This window comes from Dreissena polymorpha, chromosome 7 (genome assembly GCF_020536995.1).
Source record: "Dreissena polymorpha isolate Duluth1 chromosome 7, UMN_Dpol_1.0, whole genome shotgun sequence".
Classification (NCBI taxonomy): Eukaryota; Metazoa; Mollusca; class Bivalvia; order Myida; family Dreissenidae; genus Dreissena; species Dreissena polymorpha.
The window spans coordinates 13582376-13602931 of NC_068361.1; the positions used below are offsets into that span (position 1 = coordinate 13582376).

At 34.0% G+C, this 20556-nt stretch overlaps 2 protein-coding genes across 9 annotated transcripts in view; both read left to right on the plus strand.

The window, feature by feature from the left end:
• The window catches only part of LOC127837163 (uncharacterized), a 768625-nt gene that overhangs the window by 654696 nt on the left and 93373 nt on the right, over positions 1-20556 (plus strand). The gene's annotated exons all lie outside the window — the stretch shown is intronic.
• On the plus strand, positions 2522-7934 carry LOC127838291 (uncharacterized). Its single transcript, XM_052365934.1, has 4 exons — positions 2522-4015; positions 4701-4929; positions 5296-5523; positions 5871-7934. Exons 1-4 carry the CDS (start codon positions 2522-2524, stop codon positions 6062-6064), a joined length of 2145 nt encoding a protein of 714 aa, XP_052221894.1. The 3' UTR covers positions 6065-7934.

Here is a 20556-nt window from a genome sequence, read left to right on the forward strand (position 1 = left end):
ATGATAAATTTATTCTTAAACATTAATATGAAATGTGTACCCTTTTATTTTGCATATACATCACATGCCTTACCCTGTTTCCCATGTAATATAACCATTACATAAATTTTTATCTTACATATGTGTAATATACTTGAAGCGTTTTCATTGGCTTGGTTTTTCGTTTATTGCCCAATCGCATTTTGTTATTTTGCTGACATGACGTTGCAATGTCAAATGATGTCACAAACTGTAAACAACATTCGGGATTTATCATTGTTTGCGTAAATATTTTTATATTGAATTTGCTCATTTAAAAGCATGTGATAAAAAGATTTGACACTTGTTGTCATATCATACCAAATTTTATTTAACTCGTCCAGGAGATTCGTAAGTAAGCTCACTAAATGCTCGTTTACTAACAAAATTCCTGCACTCGTTTAATAAAATATGGTATGATGTGACAACTCGTGCCAGATTCTATATATATGTACATTTCAGACCGGTCCAAAACTCCAAAGATAAACTTTACAATGAGGTGCTTTTACTCCTGGCACAAAATGACGTTAGGTTTACACCAATGCAGGTTGGTTTAAGTAATTGTTTCTAAGGATTTGATTTTATATATATCATTTTTGCCTCAACAGTATTCAAGGAAAGCAAACATGACCACTTTAAAAAGTATTAAGAAGTACTGAACATTAGTTAATAATTTATTTGGTGCTAGTTTGAATTAAATTGTAGTTTGTTTAATAGGCCTATTTTAAACCTACAAAAACTTTAAGAACATTTAGATGGCTAGAATACTGTCCATTAATTGTAGTATAAAAGGAATTTTGAATTGCTAATGTAAAATATTTTATCCAGGTGGACACAACAGGAAAGCAAATAGTTAGTACCTTAGTTAGTACACTATGGTATCTGGACCCACACTGGGAGAAACTTAAAGCCAGATCGATAAACTATCCGGAGTTTGAAAAATTAAGTGGGTTCAATGATTGGAGGTCTCAAAGGAGAAAAGAGCCCAAGGTACGAGTTTTTATTGCGTCGCCTGCTACAGAGTAGTTGCGACATATATGGATCACGTCTCCGTCGTCTGTCCGTCCGTCACAAATCATTTCCTGAGCATAACTGTCAAACTAATGTAGATACCAACTGGAAACTTGATAAAGGGATAAAAGCTCAATGAGGGGAAGTGGTCCCATTTTTGAGTTATCTCATATTGTTTGAAAATCGTTTCCAGAGCATATCTCTTGGTGTATTGAAGATGCCAACTTGAAACTTGATATAGTGATAAAGCACAATGAAGTGTATCATTAAAAGTGCTTAGTTTTAAAGGTATACAACTGTTAAATTGTTACCATCATGCGACACATGTGATAACCAATCGCTCTTGTTTAATAATGTCAGAGGAACATTTAATTTTGCATTGGTTTTAGTATTAAAATAAGTCACGCAGCCAATTGTAGAAAAACTTTGTTACAACCCTAAAGGCCATATTTATGCCCCCCTTCGAAGAAGAGGGGGTATATTGCTTTGCTGATGTCAGTCGGTCGGTCTGTCGGTCCGTCCACCAGGTGGTTGTCAGACGATAACTCAAGAACGCTTGGGCCTAGGATCATGAAACTTCATAGGTACATTGATCATGACTCGCAGATGACCCCTATTGATTTTGAGGTCACTAGGTCAAAGGTCAAGGTCACAGTGACAAAAATCGTATTCACACAATGGCTGCCGCTACAACGGACAGCCCATATGGGGGGCATGCATGTTTAACAAACAGCCCTTGTTATAATTAGATCTTGATAAAACTTAAATAGAATATTTGTTTTGAAAATCCTATCGGAGGAGCAAAATCCACTTTTGAGGCCATGTTGATGAACAAAGTCTTGATGAAACTTAGTTAGAATGTTTGTCAAAGATAAAAATAGAGAAATTAGTTTTGCTCTGAGGCCTGAAGCATTTCAATGTCAATTGATAAAACGTATAAACAACAAGAAAGTGTAATATGATCATTTATTTATAGAAATTATTTTTGTTTCCAGGTCCTTGTTGAAAAACTGGACGAAAAAATTGCTAGCATGGTAGCTATGACATCTTGTGGCTATTTCCTGAACAAACAATTTGCAAACTTTCGAGTTAAGTGTGAGAAACTTACATCTTCCATGATAAAGTATGCAGATTTCCTAAAGCAACAGGTCCAAAGATCAGCAGCAAACAGACAACTAAATGAGCCGGTGAGATCATTGGATGACAGTAATGTAATGCGTGATGTGCAGGTGTGTTCTGATGGTGAATTAAGTGAGCAGTATACAAAAGTGTACGAGTCCATAAAACTGCTAAAGGACTTTGAGCCACTTTTCCTCCATGACTTTGAGCCAGAAGATGCTTATGACAAGAAGAAGTGGTTAGCTGCACTGCAGTTACCATTCCAGACAAAACTTTACAGTCACAAGTATGGTAACTATATAGGTAACTATACCTTCATCTGGAAGAGTCCAGCTGACCCAGACGGTGAACTTCAAGCTGTTACTGCTATGATATGCCGAAGTTTTCCACTCGTGGTATGAGAAAATCGTTCTTCTTGAAGTACTCCAAATGTGGACCCAAACCTGCTGTTTTGCGTCACATGTATAGGTTTTTGACAGAAGACGATACTGCTGCAGAAAGTCGACGTCAAGAAGAAGTTAACAATAGGGTTACAGAGTTTCTTTTGAACTCTGACAGTACTGAACTATTGTACGACTTGAGAAAAAATAATGGCAGACCAAAGGACACTAGACTTGATCCATTTTGGGATTTAAAGAGCTCTCATTTAGACAATATTGGTGTTGTAGATGAAAGGAGACATGGGGACAAGCTGTACATGCCAGTCGCTATTAGTGTTGAAAATTTAATTGAGACTGTGGCAAAAGATTTGCCAAAAGATGCATCCATTCCGTCAAAATCTTGGGTTCAGTTTAACTTCTGGCCTTCGAATGCTTACACACGAAGCGCAATGTGCTATACGGGCCGGTTCAATGTCAAGTTTGCAGTGCAGCAGAGAATCATCAGAGCAAAACATCCAGATGCAAATTTTGCTTTCCATCAGTACACCATGATGAAGGAGATGGCTTCAAACCTACGTGATGAATCAGTGTTCATCTGCTTGGATGACAAAAGTGTCGTGCCAATAGGAGAGCCTGGGAAACCAGTGTCCACTGGAGTTAGGGCACACAATAAGTCATTGGTGCCAGTTGCTGCCAAGCTGGCATCATTGGACCATGATTTCCATGTCCATGGAGCTGTTCCATCAGTTCTGTTCAAGGTGCATATTCCAGAAGATTCAAAAGACAGCTATTATAATGGCCAGATTCATGTTGTGGTAAAAGACAAAGTCTTCAGCCCTTCATCAGCAGCAAGGCACACAACAGAAACTGTAAAAATTCTTAGGGAAACAGAAAGTGATGATGGTGTCTCACTGAACAAACCTAGGTTATTTGTATACACTGATGGGGGGCCAGATCATCGTACAACATACTGGAGTGTTCAACTGGCGTATATTGCTATGTTTGTGAGTTTGGACATTGACATGCTAATAGCTGTGCGCACAGCTCCTTGTCAGAGTTACAATAATCCTGCTGAAAGGTGTATGAGCCTTTTGAATTTAGCACTGCAGAATGTTGCTCTTGAAAGAAGCCCTATGACAGATGTTCTGGAATATAGAACAAAATCACTTACATCACTGAAGAAGCTGAGAAATGCAGCAGAGAGGACGGAGGAGTTGAAGCAAAGTCTCATTGAATCATTAAACCCAGTTTTAGCACTTCTTAAGCAGAGGTTTAGCCAGCTAAAGAAAAATCATGAAAATGTTGTTGCCCATGATGCTGCATCAGATGGTGAGATAGAACAGATGATGGAGTGCCTTGAAATCTTCAATGATCATGATGCAGAAGAATCCAGCCCTGTAACAGCCTGTAAAGATCTCGACAAGGCTCCACCACGTCTGAAGGCGTTCTTTAACGCACACTGCAGGAAACGAAATTACACATTTCAGGTGTGTATATATTTTTGCAGCAATAGCTGTTGTTAGTTTAGGTGTTTAAACACATAAAAGTTTAACTGCATATACAGTTCAACTGTTAAATTATTGTACAAAGCACTGAAGTTGACAGTTGGGATTATTAAATCTCAAGTTGATTCACAATGTTAATTTCTCATTAGCGCAAGTGGGACATTTTTTACTCTTACACTCCAGGCCAGCAATTTACTTAAATACAAAATTTACTGTTCCTCGCTGCTATAGCAAAAAACGATTTGCACTTGCCCATTTATCTTTAAATAAACACTGTCCCATACCGCTGTTTATATAGTTTATAGAGATTATAGATGATTATTTTATAACTTTAGCGTGTGCAGTGTTTTTTTAATCACATGATTAGTTTACGAACAAACTGTATTTAACTTACTTTTAACTTAAATAGATATTTCTCGGTGTGATAAAATAAATGTTACATCGCTGAGGGGTTTCAGTAAAATTTTAAATTCCTCAAGGAGACATCTTTACTGAAACCCTCTTGGCCATGTAATATTTTATATACTGTATTAAATATACTATATTTTATAGACCATAATGCTTTTATGCAAAGGACATTCTATGTTGTTTAATGTCTCTTAAAATCAATCATACAGTCACTCTTAATTTAAAATGCATGTCTGACATATTTGTTATTTTGATATAGATAAAAAAATGTGATGATGAACATTGTTGGTATTGTGTGCTGTCCCCAAGGCGTGCTGATACATCAGAGCTTGTGTGGTTACCTGACCCAACAAAAGGCGATGACGATTCTTTCCTACCATTGTCTGAGTGTATTGGAAAGAACACAACTGACGAGGCCAGACCATCTCTCGATGGGAAGGTTTTGGCGACAGAAGCAGACAAGCGCCACAAATCACATATGTCTGCAGGTTTCAATCAAATTCTATTGTCTCCTTTTCTTTATTTCTATTTAGATTTTAATATTAAAGAAACTATATAAAAGCAGCTCAGACTAAGAATAACTTTTGAATATTCAGTCATAATCCTTAAAAACACTATTTTACTAAGCACTTATTAAACTATCTGAGACCGAAGCTTGATAACAGATTATTGAAGGTTTTTGTTCTATGAATAAAAATAATACTCCTCCAATATCATAAGCAGATATTTGTATATACATCGTACTGAAATCAGGATTTTTTACCTGAGCTTTCTACTTCGATCCAAAGGAATCCTTTGCTTAATATTTTGAATTCTAAACATTGAATTGATTTGAAGTTTTCTGTAACTTTCAGCTCAGGCAAGAAGATATATCCTGTGTGCTGACTGCAGAAAGAGACGCGTGGTCTATTCAAGAACTAAACTGACGGTTGACCAGTGCAGACAACTCGAACTTCTGGATGATGCGGTCATCTACACATGTGGGTTAGCCATATTCCCTGAAGAACATGACCTACATGAACAGGTGTTCGTTCGTGAGGGACTGAGTTGTCAAACAGAAATAGAGACAACATACTACTCAGGTATATAAGATTTATGACCAGCATTAATTTTAAAATATTCTTTTATAGTAAATATAAAATCAATTATTAAATAAAGCATACTTTTATATTGCATAGAAACAAATTAGCTCATCTTTATTTGGAAAAAAAAGTAAACAGTAGTTTTTTAAAGTCAAATATGTTGACATGGAACAAACATTTTATGTGCCAATAAGCAATCAATCTTTGCATATTGTTCTGTATAGCATCTGCCTGTTATGTAAGGTTGATCTAATTAAACCTGAAAATGAAAAATGATTCATTTATATACATGTATGTTACCCATATCAAGTAAATATATACACATGTATTATTTTTTATATTTTCAGCAGTTACACAGAACTTTCCTCCGATATGTTATCACTGTGGTGATACTAACATTTTGGGGGAAGAAGTTGAGCCTATCACAGCGCTTCGACAGCAGTACAGCATTGTGAGGCCGATATGCAGAGGATGTCTGGAGAGTGGCAAGATGCCCGCTACAAGAAATGCTCATAAGATGAATCGAAAACGAAAACTTTAAATGCTAGACTTTCATTGACTTCAAGTGATATTAATGTCTTTTTTTACTTTTGAATTGGGCATTTTTCACTTTTGAATTGAGCTGAAAAGAATTAACAGGTCAAAAGAGTTAGTTAAAATGTGATTACTGACCAGTTAATATCTGCAACTCATCTTGCTACCAGTTGTTTTTAAAAATACATATTATATTCAATATTTTACGTGACTCACCCAGTCCTGTCACACTTTTCTGAATCCTGCGATAACTTTAAAAACTCTCAAGACATCCTCTGCATATTGGCCTCACAATGCTGTACTTTTCTGAATCCTGCGATAACTTAAAAAAGTGTCACACTTTTCTGAATCCTGCGATAACTTTAAAAGTTCTTCATACTTTTTCATGGCACTTGAAACATGGTCAGATGACAATATGGAGATTATGCACGTCTTTTAATTTTGTTCCTACGTCTGTGTTTTATTAAAATGCTCTTGTATAGAGTGATTTAGATAGTCATTTGTATTTTGGTCAGATGACAATATGGAGATTATGCACGTCTCTTCATTTTGTTCCTACATCTGTGTTTTATTAAAATGCTCTAGTCATGTAATGTATTTTGGTCAGATGACAATATGGAGATTATGCACGTCTCTTCATTTTGTTCCTACGTCAGTGTTTTATTAAAATGCTCTAGTCATTTTAATAATGTATTTTGGTCAGATGACTATATGGAGATTATGCATGTCGCTTCATTTTGTTCCAGGTCTGTGTTTTATTGAAATGCTCTAGTATGTTCCTACGTCTGTGTTTTATTAAAATGCTCTAGTATAGAGTGATTTACATAGTCATATTCATTTTGGTCAGATGACAATATGGAGATTATGCACGCCTCTTCATTTTGTTCCTACGTCTGTGTTTTATTGAAATGCTCTAGTCATATAATGTATTTTGGTCAGATGACAATATGGAGATTATGCACGTCTCTTCATTTTGTTCCTACGTCTGTGGTTTATTAAAATGCTCTAGTCATATAATGTATTTTGGTCAGATGACAATATGGAGATTTATATGCAAGTCTCTTCATTTTGTTCCTACGTCTGTGTTTAATTAAAATGCTCTAGTATGTTCCTACATATGTGTTTTATTAAGATGCTCTAGTATAGAGTGATTTAAATAGTCATATCATGTATTTTGGTCAGATGACAATATGAAGAATTAATATGCACTTCTCTTTATTTTGTTCCTACGTCTGTGTTTTATTAAAATGCTCAAGTAAAGAGTGATTTAGATACATGTAGTCATATCATGTACATGTATTCTGGTTAGATGACAATATGGAGATTATGCACGTCTCTTCATTTTGTTCCTACGTCTGTGGTTTATTAAAATGCTCTAGTCATATAATGTATTTTGGTCAGATGACAATATGGAGATTATGCAAGTCTCTTCATTTTGTTCCTACGTCTGTGTTTAATTAAAATGCTCTAGTATGTTCCTACATATGTGTTTTATTAAGATGCTCTAGTATAGAGTGATTTAAATAGTCATATCATGTATTTTGGTCAGATGACAATATGAAGAATTAATATGCACGTCTCTTTATTTTGTTCCTACGTCTGTGTTTTATTAAAATGCTCAAGTAAAGAGTGATTTAGATACATGAAGTCATATCATGTACATGTATTCTGGTTAGATGACAATATGGAGATTATGCACGTCTCTTCATTTTGTTCCTACGTCTGTGTTTTATTAAAATGCTCTAGTATAGGGTGATTTAGATAGTCATATCATGTATTAATGGATTGATTACAATTGCTCATTGCATTTGAAGATAAAGATGTATTTCTTTGCATAATTTGATTTGTTGTCTCTATGTTTATAAAGGTTATAAAAGTTATGTTGTCTTTGTTCAGGCCCCGTGTTAACAAAGCATTTTTTTCCAATTGAAAATCGATTTTGCTCGTCATTGAAAATGGATTTCCATTGAAATTGATTGGCAAAAATGAAAATCTGTCAGTTAAAATCGATTTTTATTTGCAAAATTGTTTTGTGAACTCGCGGCCTGGTGTTATTAGTTTTATTTTTTTTTTCTATTCATTGAATGGATTTTTTTTTGATTTTTTTTTCGACCGCCGGATGGACCATTTTCCAAAAAAAATTTGTAAACCAATAAAAAAAAAAGTCGTGGCCCAATGAAATACATGAACACTTAATATTCAAACAACAGTTAATAAACTGCATGCCATATAAAAACCTTCAAACACCAAGGTAGTGCAAAAATCAACTGCAATCGGCTTGAACAAATTTGATGAAAATCGGATGAAAACTATTTGATTTAGAGAGAGTAAACACTGTTGTGGACTAAGCCCGTCGCTCACCTGCACACAGCATGTGTTCCAATGGTATGAACCATTTTAACTTGGGTATAAAACAAGGCACTGCCTCTTCTTATGTCTGTGTATTTGTAATGTTAATAGGCTTCTTTTGTTCCCCCCCCCCCCCCCTTTTTTCGCTCTGTTTGGGAAAATTTCGAAGACGGTATGTAACTTTTTCTTCTTCTTTCTCTCTCTTTTTTAAGTACCCCGCATAGTCCTTCTCTTTTAATCTCTTCCTGGTATAGTCCTGGCAAATGTCAACCCTAGACTTCACCATGGTCAACTGAGAAAAATAAACCAGACAATCATTTTCAGAAAATCGGCAAACGTTGAAAGCTATATCAACTGTTCCGCTTATACTTTTTAAATGATTTAATCAGGACAAACATGCTTGCAAGAATACCAAATTGTCGCAAAATAAGCTTAGCTAAAATGTGGTAATTATTCAAAAGAATTAGAAACCGGCAATGCAATATGTGACTCTGTCACCCAGTTTTTAACCTTGCATGACCCATGTTCGACCTCGACCCAAAAAGAATAAAGATACAACTTCTGACTAAGTTTGAATGAATAATATTCGAAATTATTTGAAACCATGGTGAATGGCTAATCAGCACCGTGACCTAGTTTTTGACCCAACATGACCCACATACTATGTTGGCCTAGATATCATCGATACACAACTTTGACTATTTGATTTAAAGAGAAAACAGTACAAAACACTGTGGTGGAAAAAGCCCGTCAACCGTCGCTGGCACCTGAACACCAAGTGTGTTCCAATGGTATGACCCATTTTAACTTGGGTATAAAACAAGGCACAATAATAAAGGCAAAGTCTTCCTTGTTGACTTGATGCACAATTTATGATGATAGTACTAAGGAGTCTTGAATAATCACTATTAGATACAAAGGAAATGTACGATACATTATTGACATGTACGAGACCGTAGTATCAATGTTTTTCTGTGTAGAATATAATTTGAATTGTAAATATATTTCCGACATTAAAACCGTTTTACCATATACTAACAATTTATATGCAAGGAAAACTGAAAAATGTACAGATTCATTAAAAACTGCCAGAAAGCTTAAGTATAGAGATATATAATTGTTTATAACAGTGGTATAATTTCCGTATTTGGTACAAGTTTAAACTAGCATAGTTTTGTTTTAAACTGAATCATTTTTCAATCTTCCTGATGCGAATACTTAAAAATTAAATACAAATCACAATGTGTACGATATATATTATTACTGTCTGAACTTTGTTGGACATGGAGGCACAAAGTCGAATGAAATGTTCGATACCAAATGTCTCGGACATTTCACAGATTATTTTATGAACAATGAAATTATTTCTGTCCAAAAAACATTTGTATCATATTGATTAAATATCAATAATTCAAATTGCAAAACACGATCCAACTTCAAACAATCAATTTCATATCTCAGACAAAAATGTTAAACAACTTACCACTTATTTTCAATACACCTTCCCAGAAATATACAAATATACAAATATAGCGGAGATAAACAACCTTGTCATTTCCAGGAACATGTGGAATAGCGATGACGTCATATCATTTCACGTTATTCTTTATTATGACATCAGCTTATTGAATTACAAGTTTTCGTATCGGACATTTCAGTCTCGGACATTTCTTGCACACTAATTTCTTTTCTTAAACTGAATACTTTCCTGGACATCTATGTCTTTTCTGGTTATAAATGCTTGTTATGTCAAGCCATTTCAAAAGAGATAAAACATTATCCATACAGTACACTTACTGACAACGAATAGAACTGTCGTATCGGACATTTCAGAATTAGGTAATTAAGACACCTAAACTCACTCTCTCGTGTATAATTCTGATTTTTAATGGTTCTAAGCAAAGTGAAAGTAAAAGTGTCAAATGATGCATTTCTTAGAGCTGCCAAACAAAATCGGATATCTTTGATGTGGATATAAACGTTCTTTCAAGTAACTCTGGAATATGTGGTCTCGGACATTTCATGTGTTTTCTATTTTTAACGACATTGAACAGTGTGCGTGTTCAACTTGATATTTACTAACTTTTTACTTGTTTTGCGATTGGCAGGCTCCAAAGACCCGACTCTTACTAAAAATATTGGAAACTCGTTATTTTTACAGCCATAATGTCAGAGTAAGCATGTAAAAAGAGAGCTTTCCTCCTCCGACAGTCTCGAACATTTCTTTTTTGTATCATTTTTACTTATTCAAGGCAGTGTAATTATCACCAACAACTTATTTTGTAGTTTTTCTTATTGATATAAAAGATACAAAATATTTGACAAGAAAGTCGGCCTATCAAAAGAATTATTTCAAGCTGTAGCCATTGAAAACTAAAATCCCAATTCCCATGATAATGAGTCAACATGTCTCTCTTTTCTCTTTTCATTCAAATATATTTGAGTTTCTTTCAGACGCCAGCTGGTGACAACCACAACAATCAATGAAATTTTGAAGAATAATAAATGTATGGTTCTTTCAGTTTCAACAGAAATCATTACGTTTAGATATATGAACAAAATAATACAATGAATTTACCTGGATTAACAAAGTTTTTGTGCTGTAACCAATTACGGAACGGTTATTCGTATCAATTTCGTTTCTTTTTATGTAAGCATTTGCATCGTCAAAACAATTAAACTACATTATTTTGTCTTCGTTGCGATTTCTCGCGTGGAGATTTACAGACGCCATCTTGAAAACTACGACCAACTTTCGGTATCAGTCTCTTTACGGCATTTTTTTTGTTTCCTTACATTGTTGCAAAAAAAAACAACATTTATGCCAAATTCAATGAAATTGTCCATACCATACTGACTCGACGGCGAATTTCTTGATCAAAATAATAATTAGATTTTTGTATCATTTAACGTCATTTCTTTGTGTGCATCATATATTTGAAAAAATGGAAATAATAGGACTCTAGTAGGCTTTATGTACTTGTGCCTGGGATGTGTTTACATATCTGACATTTTGGTTATACTGTATCGCATGTCAGATTGTGTTTATCTTTCCCTTTTGCAATGTACGAATGTGTGTATCAACTCGGAATTATGAGGTTAGTGCAAATTATTTTTCTGTTTATTTGCTTAAATAATTGATTTGCCTTTTCAGAATGGTCAGACGTTTTATTCACAGGGTAGATTTACTAGACAGTCTACAAAATTCAGAACTTATTGAACGCTGCCGTTTGGACAGACAGGGGATTTTATTTCTTAACGACATACTTACTCCTTTAATTGCACCAACAAAAGACAGGAACAATCGTTTAAACAGTATTGAACAAATTCTCATTTCTTTTAGATATTTTGCTACATCTGTAACTAGGCGTAAAACTTAGTATAGTGTAACCTGTACATTAAGGTTGCAATTAATTTTGTCTTGGTTTGTCCCAAGCGGAAGTCATTCGCTTGTCATTTTTCATAGAACGTATTTGGAGAAAGAAACAGAAATCCAGTTAGTTTTATATATCTCAATAGGAATCAGTAAATGATAAGTAAGTCATAACATTAAGAGGTATTACGGGCAAAAGCCCGCGAAGCGGGCGTTGACCGTTCATACATATGGGAATTTAGACATAAAATTACATAATATACCACATATTGACCTTATCGCGATGACGTCACAACAGGGGCAGTCCCTTAGCGACGGTGAAAACAATGCCCTAGATACGGTCGAATTTACTACGCTGATTGAGCACCTCTGCTGATATTTCGTCAATTGCATTCCTATTGGGAAGTCGATAGGTAATTAAATGTCCTGTAATTGGTGTTTAAAATGTATTTTGACTATTATGAAGGGTTAGATTGCACTTCGAAAGCCCGATATGAGGACTTAATGAATGTCTGTACAAATGGCAAGCTGGATGTTGGAAAAATGACCCGACCAAGTGGCCGATGATCGAGTACGGCGACATTCATGATTAACTTTCTCACTGAGACACCGGGTAAATTCGTTTATTCTGTAATAATGGGAGTATCCTTGTTGATGTTAATGTAATGAGTATTGTCGTTCTTTTCAGGGTTCATTCATCTTCGAACATTATAATTATATTTCTACTATGTCAATTTATCATGCTAATGTGAAGCTGTAAAATACGTAGGTACATCTGGTACATGACTTACTGAAAGCCTTAGTTGTGTTCATTGTAATGAGTACAAGTGACAAATATTAAAATTAACACTCATATATCTGTATAAATATTTGTTTTTCAAACATTATTTACCCCCGTTGCTGTCAAACGTAATTTCTTTTTTATGATGTCGATCTTTTATTGTCGTAACAACGGTAACATTAAATCTTAATACTGAATGACGTCTTTTTAATTAACTGATACACGCTAAATACGTTACTTGTTTTTTTTACGTAAATTTTATAATTATTAAATACTTTAATAAATTAATTGGGCCAGTATCTTTACGGTGTAAATTTCTGATAATCTAAATTGGACATGACTTTATATTTGACCATATGTCACATATCTAATTTAAGCAACTGTTAAGTACATCGGCGTTAATTATTCATCCAAATGACTGCTTAATACTACCAGAAAGAGGAGACATGGTGGCATCTATCGTGTTAAATGACACTGTCTGGACCACCCAGTGTGGTTTATGACACCTTTTTGTCAGTTAAGTTTGGACAATATTTGATCAAGAACGAGATAATCGGATTATGCAAAACAAAGGGGCAATTAAACACCAGAATACAAAAGCTTACACGATTTTAAGACTGATGCAAACAATCAAATGAAAAATATTGTATTTAATTTAATTAAATGTTTATTTAAGGTGTCAACGTGTTTTATAAAGCAACTGTATATTCAATTATTTCGGCATTAAAAATTTGGCTTAAAAGACTGCTCAGTATGACAAGAGATGACATAGAGGTATCATAAATTGTGTTTAATGACCACATGTGGTTTATGCAGAGACCCAAGTATAGGTCCCCAGCTGGCTTTATGACACCGTGTTTTCTTTGTCTGGACAGTATCCGATCATAGGTTTGTGATGAAGAAAGGGGCATTCAAATACCTAACATGCGGAAACAAAAAGTGTCGAAATTGGTGTGAATTAAATAAAAACAATAACATTTATCATGAGAATTTATTTAATACGTAACAAGGTAATAAGGTAACAAATTAAATTCATTATGAAAGAATTTCTATTTCTGGGTATTTTTATTCTAAAAAATGGTCGCGAAGATGTGCCTTAACTTAAGAAAATTGCGAGCAGTGTTAAATATTTCAATGCAAATAAAATGGCGACAGCGCTTTTGTTTTCACCGTCGTCAAGGGGCATGTAACTCTAACTGACGCAAGTGCCCGGATGTTGCGATAAGGTCAATGGATACGTTTCAAAAATATTTGCCACGCGACATATATTTTCGCGATGCTATTTATGAACTTGAACAAATCAAAAACACTTTGACATATGCTAAATCACATGTAAATACATACCTCAGAAAAAGTTATATCAATGACATCATAATTGTTTAGCGAATCGCACTAAATATTCTCGCATTATTTGTTTTTCTTCGCAACCGTTCCAGAATTAGGTCATTACTCAATTATCTCCCCTGAATGCTCTTCTTCAGTGGGTATAAGCCGAAGACTGGTTCACTACATATAGTAACAGTCTTCACCGAACACAATTTAGGGGAACATAACCCGTCTTTAATATATTGCAGAATCTCCGATTTCTGTCGAATTTATTTGCTTTGATCTTTTCAGTATCTTATTGTTATTATTATCCTGACAAATCACAAACGCTTGTTAAAAAATTATTTGTTTTATACACTATAGTTGGCATCTCTATTCTTCAAGTATTATCGCGGTATTTCAATAACGACACCCTACTGTTTATGTATCAGAATTTGTGACGCATTTTCCATTCGCTCTCAGAAAGAAGTTTTACGTTTGATCATAAGCAATATTCTGGTAAGTTGTCGTTGTTACCCACCAGAAACACATTTATTCACACATTTTTAAGATATTCAGATCTAACTTTTTAGTCTTTTAGCTTTAATTTTAAAAGTATTTTCACCTCGTCTGCTCGCATTTACCGATATCCCAAAAGGTTACTTATCACTATAAATAGTTTAGGCCTCAAACCCCAAAATCCGATACCGTTGGAATTTTCGTACCACAATCGTACGTAAAAAATCTTCCAGATTCGAAATCAACAAAAAACAAGACATTTGTAAATTGTCTGCATTATTGATCAAATTTTAAGATATTTGTTGGTTTTCCGTTTTTAGAAGCTGTTCTGCCAAGGCAAGAGCTGGGCATTATACAAGCCATTATATCCAGCAAAACTAACAGTTTTGGTTTACAGAAATCAACAAAGGAGGGATTCCCGAACTATCAAAATTTCCAAGCTATACACACAGTTATTATCTGTGGTGATCTTTATTGGTTCTGTTTGTTTACTTGGATGGAACATGTGTGAACTTTTATAGAACTTTGAAAAGTCTATATATGTCTATCTATAAACAAAATCAGCTATGGTATAATAAGATCAGATGTGCAAACAATGTCAAAAGGGTTGTTAAATTAACAATTTTAAGGCAATTATGCTGAAAAAATATGAAAAGTTTCCATGCAAATTTTGTCTGTATATCGACAAGTGTCTGCCTATTATTGTCAAACTAGTAATACAAAACTTACCACAAGTATGTAAAAGCACTAAGTACCAGTGATCATTTTTAGTAAGATAGTGTAATTCTAAACAGTAGCAAATAGCTTGTTTAGTAAATGCATAATGCAATTAATATGATTTCCGTTCTATTGTGTAATTAATAAATTGGTTGTTACTTGTTAATCCATGATAAATGTTTTATGGCTAGTGCAAAACCAGCAATGTTAATTTTGTAAAAGGTAATACAATAACACCACTTTGTAATTTCATATACGTAAATATTCTTGAAATGTAGGTTGATGAGTTTTACTTATTTTGTAACTATTATTTTATGTGCAAATAAATGATGTGAAGTGTTTTGTATATCCACACAATACCACATATCTGTTTATATATGTACTGTATTATGTGTTATTTGAATGTTTAAATAAAAAAATATGGATGATATAACATGATGCATTCTAATATTTGCATTCAAATTGTAACTGTAGAGCTAAGTGTATGCAGTTTAGACTGTGATTTTAGAATTGCTACAAAATGGCTAGTTTTTTAGTGGCGACACAATTTAAACTATTCAACAATAGTTTGCGAAAGAAAATTAGAAACCTGCAAGATACCTGTATTTATTAAATATTTTAATTGCGAAACAAGTATGTTGTTATGCTGTTACACATAATTATACATTGATAATAAATAGAAGACAATTAGTGGTGTTAACGTTTCCCAACAGTAGAAATCATTCTTCTGATTAAGTCAGTGGTATACAGACGAAAGCTCCAGGTATGGCTTTCAATACGTAGTGTGTGTTATTTGGCAGTCTAAAACTTATTGGATTAAAAAAAATACTGTCAAATTTGTCAATCAAAATTGATTTGACACATCACATGTACTGTATGCTAAATGCAACTGCTTTAGCAAGCTGTCAAGTTGAATTGAGACATTTGATGAAAAAAACTGGTTCCTGGGTAGGACCAGTACTTAGTGTCTATATGACGTACCATGACATCGAAAGTCTACAAGACCTTCTAGGTAGAACGAGAAATGTACTTCGACGTACAGTTTTCACCGACCCTTGAGTGTTAGCCAATCAGAAGACACCTTACATCTGTTGCTTTTAGAGATATTTGACATCGAACATAAGTATTATTATTATTTATACCAAATTATGCGACTATCGACCGCTTACTCATAGATATTGTGCTGTGTATTTATTAAACATTATTATTATTATAATTTATACCAAATTATGCGACTATCGACCGCTAACTCATAGATATTGTGCGTATATATTGACCTGGCGTGGCGAAATTAACCTCTGACTTATGCAAGTTATGGTTATCACAAAATACGACCAACGGAGAGGTTATAATACATTATTTATCCCGTTAATGCTTGGTAACTATTTGGTTACCGTTGGGAATTTCCTACACAGTAATGCACTGGACGGTCGTGATACTCCGCCCCGCATGATCAATAAATACTCACAATATGCTGAATAATTTTAATTTTAAAAAGGTAACAATTGAATCTTCTTCAAATTTGTACATAATCTATTTCAATGCATTAAATACTTGAAACTTCTATGTGTTGTTTTTTGCCATTCTGATATTTTTATTCATTTTGTCCTCAATTAAAAAATAGATTTTAAACATTTATTATGAAGGAAAAGCTGCTCAAGAGACTAGTGTTTTGATTGGCTGTTCAAAAAATGTGTACGTCGAAGTACAAACATGTATGTCGAAGTACAAATTGTACTTTGACGTACAAATATATACTTCGAAGTGTATTTTATATTTATGTCGACATACAATTATTGTACTTTGACGTACATTTCTCTTTTTAACGTGTAGGTCTTCTTGACTTTCAACCCAAATGGTACACCATAGTATGTCTTTAGGGTTATCTAAAGAATGCTCCCACTTAAGAGATCAATACAGAGACCTCCCAGTGACTAAGCCAGTTTGCAGACACCCCATCCACTATACCACAGACACCGAACCAGCTATAAATTCCTGTGGCTAGAAAACAAAAAAATATAAGATGCTAGATCTTTAAGCTTGGAACATGTAACTTGTTTTAAGATTGATTTTTTTTGGATGCATTACTTAATTATTGCAACAATTATAATATTTTGAACACAATCATGTCAATATATTTATTAAAAATACATAGTTATCAAAAAAACTTAAAAAGCTTTTGCCCGTAAATTGGGTAGCACCTATAATCATATTACTGCTTTTGTATTTGTGTTTATCATCCCCGATTCTTTCTTCTATTCTTTTATTTCTTTACTCAAATTATCGGATATCGGTAAAAATACGTTGTTATGAATTATCACTTTCACTTTGTAATAATTAATATTTCAGCTAGCAGAACTCACCCCACCAGCCATATATAGGAACAGCAGGTCGTGAATAGCACATATTCAGTGAGTAAATTGTGTTTAGTTAGTCATTTGTATGTATTTGTTCATGTTGTATGTTTGTATCATTGTATGATGCAGTATGTGTAGGAATTTATATCTGTGCAAGATGATTTATTGTTTTAACTTGTTTTAATATTAATTATAGTGCTTTGATTCTTGTGTGTACGCGTATTGTCATATACTCTTGAGGGGAACCACACATGTTTTAATAAATGTATGTTGTGTTGTATATTTTCAGGACGTCATCTTCAACTACTGACTTTCTATACAAAAGCTATAAGAATATTGATAATATAATAAACTGTAACTTGCTTGTTACGAGTAAAAGTTAATAAAAATACTCCGCGTGACAGGAGGTTACAAATTGGCGCCCAACGTGGGGCCCTCAAATGAGGGCTCTGACTAGTCGATATAAATTGCCGCCATAGAGTCTTTTGATGATTTTTGCTTTGGCAGACTCTTGGCGTCAATAGTCCACTCTATCTTTTTAATAGCGAAAGTTTTCCTTCTTTGTCTATATTGATGCGCAAGGAATTTGGTGCGCAACATTCAAGCCCCGATATCAGACAGTTAATATCAACGGATTGCAATAATATTTACATACCTGTGTAGATAATTCATTTCCCAATAATGTTCCGTAAGAATTATGTAATGAATCTTTCAATTTTGCACGCCTGACCAATTTGAATCAACACACTACTCACATTTTCCATTCCAATCGCTGTGCCCGCTGTATACCGCAGGTAGATTTTAATCGATAACGCAGCCTATTACACTGTAATGCCTTCTTTTGATTGGTTGATATTTAAATACAGGGCCCTCACACTACTTTGGGGGAAGGGGTCCGCAGCCCTTAGGAGGGGGAATTTTCGCGGCGTTTCCCTTTTTTGGGGATTTTTTTCATTAATCTCTCATTATTACATTTGTACATGGTTGCACTATATTCATTGCATTTTTCATAATAAAGTATGTTTGAAAGATTACATAGAAATAGAATTGAGATATAATAAGCATGAGACACATCTTTCTATTAAAAAAAAAAAAAAAAAAAATTTTTTTTTTTTTTTTTTTTTTTAGGGGGAATTTTTCCCCCAAAAAGGGGAAAAAAGTATACTTTTCAGGTGGGGGACTGCCACCGAAACTCGGCGGCAGATTTGATAGATTGAGGGCCCTGAAATATTTCATTACATGACGAGAGGTCAGTGATTGTATTGTGATTTAAGCAGAAGTTCAATTCGACGCTATTTGAGGTAAAAATGGACTTCTTAACTAAAACTTTATGAGTTGGTTATGTTATTTTGCAGTTTTAAGCATATTGATATAATAGCATTGTATTCATTTTTCGTTATAGTTTTTACAGACCGGAGTTTCAGCGTTCAGATTTATTCTGAACGCGAATTATTTCAGCTAGGCTCTGACATACCAGATAGGGTGAGGACCCCGTAGAGTAGCAGCATTGAAGATCGGTTACGTAACAATAGGATGGACAGGAAGACCTACTCAAGTTGCGTTTAATTTGGTACCTTTTTTTTCGTGATCACATACTTTGTCGTTATAACAGTGCCGGCACCTGAGGCTGAACCAGGATCAAGGAAGGACACACGAAGGACATCCAAGGACTCGTGAACTCAATAGACTGACTTGTGCTGTGTGGTTCCTCTAAGTGTTGATATAGGTGGTGAGTGATAGTGTTAGAAAAAAAATTAAGTGTACATTTTTTATTTTTGTTTTAATACCTTTTGATTATTTTCTCTGATAAGAAGATAATTTCTGAATAACACTACGTTAACATGTGGTGACTGGGTAATTAACAAGCATGCATTATACATATAAAGAAAATTAATCTGCAATTTTACGTTCATGTTTCACTTAAGATCTGTAGTGCGTTCAGTTACAGCGAACGTTCGCCAATGATCGTTTCCGATTCGGTCTTATTGAACGATAAGTTGGGCGCGAACGTTTCAAGATGGCGGCTCCCAGAAAAATGATTGCGATTTTGATGGTGTAATAACACAGAAAGTACTTAACCAACAGATATTTCAAAAATAATAAAACCTATAATAATTTGATTATAATTATAAGTGGTGTGGATGCGATAGTGTTATTTTTCATTAGCGATTGAAATTTAATGTAAGAGGTGCATTGAATCCGTTATAAAACAAAGCCCTAAAATAGCGCAATACATTACAATCTTCAAATGTAGTTGTAATTTTCTTTTACATTGAATGAATTTTCGTTTCGTTTACATTTAATGAAAATATTTATAAATTTTAGCATTCAAATGGAAAAAAAACACCTGCATATTTTGCGAATTGAACTGTCTTTGAATGTACATTTATATTGAAAACTCTTTTGTAGTGATACTGAGTGGTACAAATCTGGCATTTTATTATACCATAAATCTATACTGACCCAAGTATTTTATATCCATATTATGATCAAACGCGATTGCTTGTTTTTACGATTATGTTTCGAACACTGCAGTAGCGCACGATCTTTACACGTTATTATATCGGTTTACATTTGCAGGTACCTGTTTAATATGATAATTGTGTAGCAGTAAATTTGTACAATATTTTAAATGTATTGTCATTATAAAACACTTAAGTTTTATGTTTTAACTGGCTAATATATATACTTAATAGTTCCTGTTAATCCATTTCGGACAAATGTAGGCCTATTTTTTTAATATGTTCAAATATTTTCATAAAGCAACTGTTAAGTATTTGGCTTAATATGCCAAGAGATGACACGGAGGTATCATAAATTGTGCTTAATGACCAGACACATGTGGTTAATGACCCCGTACTGAGTCATACAAATATAGGTCCCTGGGTTTATGACACCCTGTTTCTTAGTAATTTTCTGGACAGTATCCGATCATATCGAGATAATTGGTTGGTGATGAACAAAGGGGCAATTAAACAATGAGTGGTTAAAAATGCTGAAATAAGGAGTGTCAAAATTGGTGTAAACAATTAAATAAAACATTTACATGTATCAAGAGGATTTAGTTAATCTGTAACAAGGTAAGTTTTAACAGACAT

Coding starts and splice junctions, on each gene's coding strand:
- LOC127838291 (XM_052365934.1), top strand. CDS start 2,522: ATGCCGAAGTTTTCCACTCGTGGTATGAGAAAATCGTTCTTCTTGAAG. Junction 4,016..4,700: donor AACGAAATTACACATTTCAG/GTGTGTATATAT, acceptor ATTTTGATATAG/ATAAAAAAATGTGATGATGA. Junction 5,524..5,870: donor AGAGACAACATACTACTCAG/GTATATAAGATT, acceptor TTATATTTTCAG/CAGTTACACAGAACTTTCCT.